At 56.8% G+C, this 8,304-nt stretch overlaps 1 protein-coding gene across 1 annotated transcript in view; it reads left to right on the forward strand.

The window, feature by feature from the left end:
* The first annotated feature begins 3,976 nt into the window (after window positions 1-3,976).
* The window catches only part of SPI1 (Spi-1 proto-oncogene), a 20,157-nt gene continuing 15,829 nt past the window's right edge, over window positions 3,977-8,304 (forward strand). The window contains 2 exon segments of the mRNA XM_021708596.1: window positions 3,977-4,208; window positions 6,622-6,718. Coding sequence (XP_021564271.1) covers window positions 4,164-4,208; window positions 6,622-6,718 — 142 coding nt within the window. The 5' untranslated portion in view covers window positions 3,977-4,163.

The raw sequence follows: 8,304 nt of genomic DNA on the forward strand, positions 1-8,304 counted from the left end.
TGCTGGGCTCCGGCGATCCTTCCGCCTCAGCCTTCCAAGCAGCTGGAACTACAGGCACGCACTACCACGCCCAGCTAGTTTTTCATTTATTGTAGAGACGGGGTCTTGCCAAGTTGCCCTGGTGGGTCTTGAACCCGTGGGCTCAGGCAATCCACTTGCCTCGGTCTCCCAGAGTGCTGGGATTACAGGCTGAGCCTTTTCCCTTTTCAAGGCGCTATTAACCATGAAGGTTAATGACCAGATCCTTCCTGTTTTTGGAATCTGGGTTCTACCATTCCCAAGAATTTGAGTTACAGTGGTCCCTGGGGATGTGACGGAGAGGGGCCTCTGGTATACTTTGGGAGGAGAGGGAAGGGGAAGACAGTGGGGAGGACATTTTGATGTGAACAGACACAGGACACTGGCACTGCCCAGAGGGTGGGAGGTATTCTGTCCGTTTCCAGAGATCACTGGTCCTGGGTCTCTTTTATGGGCTTCCTTGCCCAGGGCCCTTAGGCTAGGCCATACTTGGGGTAATGGACTCTCCTTCTTTTCCTGGGGCCCCTTGACTCTTAGGCCTCAGGAGCACATAGCCTACCTGGTCTCCTGGCTGCCCCCATGGAGGACAGCCCCACACTCCCCACTTACAGTCAGGAAAGATTCCACAGTCGCCCCTGCAAACAACCCAGTCTCCTTGGCTTGGTCCTCAAGGCTCTTTTTCTTCCCGTCCTGCTTTGCTTCCAGCTGCAAGGATGCTGGCTCGCTATTACCTTGTTATTTTTCTTGGCTCAGACTGATTCCTCAGCCAGACAGGCCGTTCCCCTGCATGCTTTCCCCAGGCTATCCCACCTGGGACACTGACCAAGAAGTTAATTGTTTCCCAAGGCACCTTCCAGCCCAGATGCACCTAGCACTTCCTCTCCCCACAAAAAGCCCATGATCTGCTTTCACGATCCCAGGCCTGTGAGTTCCGGGATAGCCTCGTTCATGCTTGTTCCCCTTCCCGGACTCAGCACATGGAAGACATTCAATAAAATGTTAGTGATTAAACCACAGCTTCTATGGAAAGTAGTATGGAGGTTTCTCAAATAACTAAAAATAGAATTACCAGGACCAGGTGGTAGCTCATACCTGTAAACCTAGCACTTTGGGAGGTCAAGGTGTGAGGATTGTTTGAGTCCAGGAGTTCGAGACCAGCCTGGGCAATATAGTGAGACCTTGTCTCTGTTTTTAAAAAATTATAAAAAGAACTGCCATTCAATCCAGCAATCCCACTACTGGGTATCTACACAAAGAAAATCAATACATCAAAAAGACACCTGCACTTATATGTTTATTGCAGCACTATTCACAGTAGCAAAGTCATGGAGTTAAGCTAAGTGCCCATCAATGGATAGCTCAATAAAGAAAATGTGGGCCAGACTCGGTGGCTCATACCTATAATCTCAGCACTTTGGGAGATTGAGATGAGAGGATTACCTGAGTCCACAGGCTCAAGACCTCCTGGGCAACTTGGTGAGACCTCATCTCTACAATAAATTCAAAAAAATTAACCAGGTATGGTGGCACGTGTCTGTAGTTCCAGCTACTTGGAAGGCTAAGGCGGAAGGATCCCCTGAGCCCAGCAGGTTGAGGCTGGGGTGGCCATGAGCATGCCACTGCACTCCCATCTGGGCGATGGAATGAGATTCCAACTAAAAAAAAAAAAGAGAAAGAAAATGTGGACTACTACTCAGTCATAAAAGAAGAATGAAATCATGTCTTTTGCAGTAACATGGATGGAACTGGAGGTCATGATCTTAAGTGAACTAGTTCAGAAACAGAAAGTCAAAGACCACATGTTCTCACTTATAAGTGGGAGCTAAATCATGTGTATACATGGAGATGGGGTGTGGAATAACAGATATTGGAGATTCAGAAGGATGCGAGGGCAGCAGGGGGGGAGGGATGGGATGTGACTTAATGGGTGCAATGGACACTCTTTGGGTGGTGGTGAGCAGCCCACAGTTCACCACTGTGCAATGCAGCCATGTCACAAAACTGCATTTGTACCCCTTACATGTATACAAAAAAGCCAGTGGCTATATGAATCAATGAATGAATACATAAGCACATAAACAAACCAAAGCAAGACAATATTGATCACGTGAACAAATGAATGAACTCATCAAGCAAGACCTAGTTCTGATGGAGTAGATACCCCCCCACCGCCCACCAACCCAGTCACCTGGGACTTGGCCTTCTTGATGGAGAAAGGGGGGCAAGGATAGATGCCAGGCCACCCTGTCTCTCCCCTCCTCTTGTGGTCTGGACCCAGAGAGTGCCCAGTACAGGTGCAAAAAGTCACTGTAGATGGCAGTGAAGATGTAACGCTGAGCACAGGGCTGGGAAACCCTGGTCTCTACTGCCCGTGAAGAAACACTTGAGGGCCTGGGGATCCACTGGCAAGAAGGAGGCAGGCCTGCCTCAGGGGGAGGGAATATAAAGCCAGGATTCGATTACAAGGGAAGGAAATGAATGCTCGAGAAGGTCTTTCTCAGCAGAGTGGACTCGCCGGATATCAACCGGACAACAAATGCCTGCACTCGTCCCGCACCCTCCAGACTAGATCAGGCGCTCTCTGAAGGCAGGAGTCTTGTACAGTACTGTTCTGTTTCTCAGAATTTGGCTTAGAGCCTGGAACTCAATGTTGCAAAGATGCATGGATGGATGGGTAGGTGGATGGATGAATGGATGGGTAGATGAGTGGATGGGTAGATGGGTGGATGGGTGGATGTGTGAGTGGATGGATGGATGGATGGATGGATGGATGGACGGACGGATGGATGGATGGATGGATGGACGGATGGATAGGTAGATGAGTGGTTGGGTAGATGAGTGGTTGGGTAGATGGGTGGTTGGGTAGATGGTGGATGGGTGGATAGATGGATGGATGAATGAATGGATGAGTAGATGGGTAGGCAGACTAATGGATGACTAGATTCATCGATGGATATAAAGTGGATAAACACATGGAAATATGGACTGATGGACTGATAGCAGATGGATGGGCTGATTGTGGACAGATAGATGCACAAGTAAACAGATGGGTGAGTGAATGAATTGACTGACAGAAACAAACAAATGGACAGTTGGCTAAATGGACAAATAAATACATGGCGGTTTTGAGAGATGGATAGATGGATGGACAAATAGACAGAGATAAATGATAGATTAGCTAGATAGATAAATAGATGGAAAAACAGATGAATGGATGGACAGTCAAGAAAGGTTAGTAAACTAGGAAGACTAGATTGAAATTCGGGGTTTGGCAAGGAGTGGGGAGACTGAGAAACAGAGAGCCCTAGGGATTTGGAAGCAGTCATGGTACCCAGGAAGCTGGGAAGGGAGGGTGGAAGGACCCAGGACACTCCTGCGGTGGGAAGAAAGCCCGTATAAAGAGACTCAGAGGGCCAGAGAAAGGCAGCACTGTGAAGACCCTGCCCCTAAGCCCAGTCCCAGCCAAGCAGAACCCAAACAGCGGGCACAGTGCCCACAGGAAGAGTCAGGCTTGACAGTCTTCAGACTCAGAGCCCTCCGCCAGCAAGGCTGACCCCAGAGAGTAGAGGCCCCGAGAAACCAGCGCTTGCAGCTCTGACCCCATTGAGGTGGCTGTTGGCCACATGGGAGTCTCAAAAGAAGTTGGCATTTGTTGGGCTGGAGATTGGAGAGCCTCAGCAGGGCCGGCGGCGGAGGCAGAGAAGGCCTCCGGTGGCGGAGCCAGCCTCTCCCGCTCCCATCCTCCCTCTCCAGCCCAGCCCCCCAAACCACCCCTCTCAGCCCCAGCTTCCTGGGCAGGGGGCCTGGACCCCGCGGCCTCCCAGGCCAGCCCCTTGAGCACCACCTGCCCCAGCCGGCCAGAGACTTCCTGTAGCGCAAGAGATTTATGCAAACGGGCTGGGGCGGTGATGTCACCCCAAGGGGACTATCTCCCAGCGGCAGGCCCTTCGATAAAATCAGGAACTTGCGCTGGCCTTGCAATGTCAAGGGAGGGGGCTCACCCAGGGCTCCTGTAGCTCAGGGGGCAGGCCTGAGCCCTGCGCCCGCCCCGAGACCGTCCAGCCCCCGACGGGGCGCCCGTCCTGAGGGGCACCGCACTGGCCCCCACCGAGGCAGGGGATCTGACCGGCTCGGAGCTTGGCTGGATGTTACAGGCGTGCAAAATGGAAGGGTTTCCCCTCGTCCCCCCTGTGAGTACTGGGACTCCTCCGTGGGGACGCCCGCCTGCCTGCCCGCTGCCCTCCTGGCTTGCTATCAGTGGGAAGTCAGTGTTTCCTCTGAAGCTCCCCGCCTGAGCCCAGGCGGGGGGCCATTGGCTTCCCTGGAGCGTGCCCTGGCGGGCTGAGGGCCCGGCCCGCGGTGGGGCTGTGACCGGTGGGGCCTGAACAGTTATTTATAGATGGGGCTGGGTGGCAGGCGGGTGCTCCCAGGCAAGGGTGCTGGGCTGAGGATGGTGAGGGCGGCAGCAGGAGCAGCGCAGGGGAGATGTGGGGACGGCTTGGGGGAGGCCGGTCCCCGGGACGGGGAGGAGATGAGGGCAGGAGGCAACGTCGCAGCCCATGGCCTGGGGATGCCTGGAGACCGAGGCTGATGGGACGCTGGGTCCCTGATACCCGGTCGAGGGCCCGGTACGGAGGACGTGGTTGTTGACTGGAGTCTGGGCCGTGGGCCCACATGTCTCCAGAAACTGAGGCAGGGGCCGGGAGTGGAGCTGAGGCACTGCTGTTAGGGTCGGCACCAGGGCTGGAGTTCGGAGCCACCAAGGTGGGCACTGGGGCAGGGGCCGGGCCAAGGCTGGGGCCGAGACGGGAGCTGGTGTGGGACCTGGGTGGAGCGCAGGCCAGGCTGAGGCTGGGACTAGTCTGGAGGGCGGGGAAGTGGGAGCCTGGGGGACCCCGGGAAGGGGAGGGCAGAGGCTGGGGCAGATCCCACAACTCCTGGCTCTCAGTGACAGTTGCAGCCTTCAGCAGGTGTCAGGCCAGGGTCCCTCCGAGAGGACCTTCTCCCTTTTCACTCCATGTCCTCTCAGAGGTGGAGAGACTCGAGGGGAGCCGGGAAGGGCCTCCGACCTGACTCAGATTTCCCCGGCTGAGAGGCAGCCTCCTGCCCCCGCCCTATGCCAGCCTCAGGGCCCGGGAGGCACCCCAGGCCTGACATCACGCCCGCCGGAGTGGGCCTGGCATCCCATGGCCGGACTGCACTGCCTGGAAACCCAGAGAGGCAGGCTCCGTGCCGGGCTCTGGTGCCTCACTCAACAGCCGCAACGAGACCAGCCAGTCCCATGGCGGTGTACCCATCCTAAGTCCCCTCCCCAACCTGGGGCCAAGAAGCCGGGTGGCCCAGGCAGGGGTGATGGAGGTTATCCCAGGAAGAGCCGGCTGTGCCTCAAGAAAGCCACAGGCCCAGAGGCTTGGCCACACCGTCTCCGTCTCCAGCCCTTGACCCCTCAATCCCTGGACCTGGGCGTTCCAGCCTAGACCCCTCGGCCCCTCTCCTCGGCCCCAGGGGCCGCTCAGCGTCTCCTGGGAGGGTGGGCTCCCAGGGCAGCCCGGGACCCCCAGCCAAGCCCTGAGGGCTAGAGTAGCGGTTGTGCAATCCTGGGGCACCACTGTGGGGGTGGGGAGAGGCCTGGTGACTGTTGGGGAGGTCTGGGTGTGCATGTCCCTGTGCTTGGGCCGTGGGCTGGGGAAGAGGGGGAGGAGGATGGGGAGGAAGGAGAGGAGGACAGAAGGACAGGGAGGAGGAGGGCAGAGAGGAGTGAGGAGGGGAGGAGCAGCAGGGGGAGGATGGGGAGGGGAGGGGCAGAGGAGTGGGAGAGGGCGAGGAGGGAAGGAGGAGAGGGAGGAGGGAGGAGGGAGGATCGAGGGCCTCTGTCCCCTGGCCCCCACGCCTGCCCGGGTAACCTCTGCACAGACCAGCAGTGTGGACATCATCGTGGCGGCCCCACCCAGGCCCGGGCCCAGGCTGCGAGAGAGTGGGGGCTGGGCGGTGGGGCGCAGGACGGGGTGCGGTGTGGGTGAGCGTGCAAGTGGAGTGTGGGTGGCTTTGTGCAAGCCTGTGGGTGGACGTGTGCACATCGCTGGCTGGGACGTAGTGTGTGCGTGTGTCAATCGTGTGACTGTGTGTGTCCATGGGGGGAGCATACAGTGGTGTGTGTGTGTGAGACCAAGTGGCCCTTAGAGTGGGCGTGAAGACATGTGTGAGGGCGAGCGTGAGTGTGTGCCTGTGTGCAGGGAGGGTGGGGTGGCTGGGTGTAAGTGTGTCACAGGAGTGTGTGGGCGTGTGAGGGATGTGGGTGACCAAGGGAGGCAGAGCATGAGATGGGATCCCAGGCACACAAGTGTGAGTGTGAGTGTGAGGGCAGTGAAGGGGGAGAGTCCTGCTTCTTTTCTGACCTCTGACCCCCAAGGTCCCTGTCGCCACCCCCTTCAGCTCTCCTGGGTCCCCTGCCCCCACTCTTCGTCCCAATTCCAAGGAGAAAGGGCTGCAGGCCCGACACGCCACTCAGCCAGGGAGGGTGGTGTGGACCTGACATGCTGGGAGGTACAAACCTGGCTGGGGTCCTCCACACTGGCCTGGCCCTGACCCCTCCTCTCTCAGCAGCCATCGGAAGACCTGGTTTCCTACGAGACCGACCTGTACCAACGCCAGACACACGAGTATTACCCCTATCTCAGCAGCGATGGGGAAAGCCACAGCGGTGAGTAGGGGTCTCCTCACCCCGCGACCTGGGCTCCTGAGTATTCTGGGGGTTGGGTAGAAAAGAAGCTATAATCCCGCGCCTTTGGGAAGCTGAGATGAGTGGATTGCCTGAGCCCGTGGGTTCGAGACCCGCCTGGGCAGCGAGACCTCATCTCTACAATAAATCAAAAAATCAGCCGGGCGTGGGAGCGCGCGCCTGTAATTCCGGCTCCTCGGAAGGCTGAGGCGGAAGCATCGCCGGAGCCCGGCAGGTCGAGGCTGCGGTGGCCGGGAGCGGCCACTGCACTCCAGTCTGGGCGACAAAGTGAGACTCCAACTCAAAAAAAAAGAAAAGAAAAGAAACTGTGGTTCCCAGGGCTTCTTTGGAATCGGAGAGTCAGGTCAGGGTAGCCTGGGGGCGGGGACTGCCACATTCCCCACCGCCAGCCTCGATCACTGAGCCTCACGGTCTCTTCCATATTCATCTTCTGGTCCAATCCTTGTGGTCTTTTTTATAAACGAGGAAGCAGGCTGAGGGAGGAAAGTGGCTTGCACGGGTCACACGGCTGGTTGGTGGCTCCTCTGTCTGCTCCCGGTTCAGGGTTTTTTCCTCTGTTCCCTCCTCCCACACCTACAATTCCTCCCTCTTCCTCTCTGTTCTTGTCACCTCCTTTCTCCCAAACTCCCTGCTGTGCGTGGTTAGTGACTTTCTTAACCACTGCTGACACTTTGGGTTAGATAATTCTGTTGTTGCCGGCGTCCTGGGCCCTGTAGGTGGTCCAGCGCTACCCCTGGCTTCTATCCACTGGATGCCAGGAGCACCACCAGTCATGACAACCAAAAACATCTCCACACATTGGCAGATTCCTGCAGGGGGCAAAGTCACCCCAAATTGGGAGTGGCTAGGCCAAGCCTCTGAGGAACCCTTGTCCAGCAGAGTCCAAGTCCAAGGCCCCCAGTTGGCTGGGATGGGGTGGGGAAGAGGCCTGGACCAGGGGATCCTTCGTCTGGGTCTAATGGTCCACCCCAAGGCCCAACCTCCATCCTGGAGAATATTCGGGGGACAGAAGAGAGGTCTGGGACCCCGGAAAGGGACTGTGAGAGGTCACCCAAGGTGAATCTTAGCATATTGATGTGACGACCCTGAGCTGAAGCAAAGTGACCCAGTTAATGGGTGAATCTTCATTGGGATTCTCCAGCGCATCTGAGACCTGGCAAGCCAAACCCTGGGTTCTCTGCAGTCTGAGGGGAGAGGCACACAGGCGACATAGCTGAGGAAGTTATCCCATCTGAAAGCCACAACTTGGTAGCCAGTCACACCTGTTGCTCCATTCTGTGACAGTCTCAACCTGATAGGCACACCCAGGGATGCCTGGGCAGTAGGTCCATATTCAGTAGGACTCTCCCATTTGTTTTTTTTTCTTTTCTATTCTTTTTTTTTTGAGTTGGTGTCTCACTCAGTCGCCCAGACTGGAGTGTGGGGTCCGGGAGCCCCTCGACCTGCTGGGCTCCGGCGATCCTTCCACCTCAGCCTTCCAAGTAGCTGAAACTACAGGCACGCGCTACCACGCCCAGCTAGTTTTTTTTATTTATTGTAGAGATGAG

The sequence above is a fragment of the Carlito syrichta genome, unplaced genomic scaffold, assembly GCF_000164805.1.
Source record: "Carlito syrichta isolate Samal-C Ts95f unplaced genomic scaffold, Tarsius_syrichta-2.0.1 Scaffold143010, whole genome shotgun sequence".
Taxonomy (NCBI): Eukaryota; Metazoa; Chordata; class Mammalia; order Primates; family Tarsiidae; genus Carlito; species Carlito syrichta.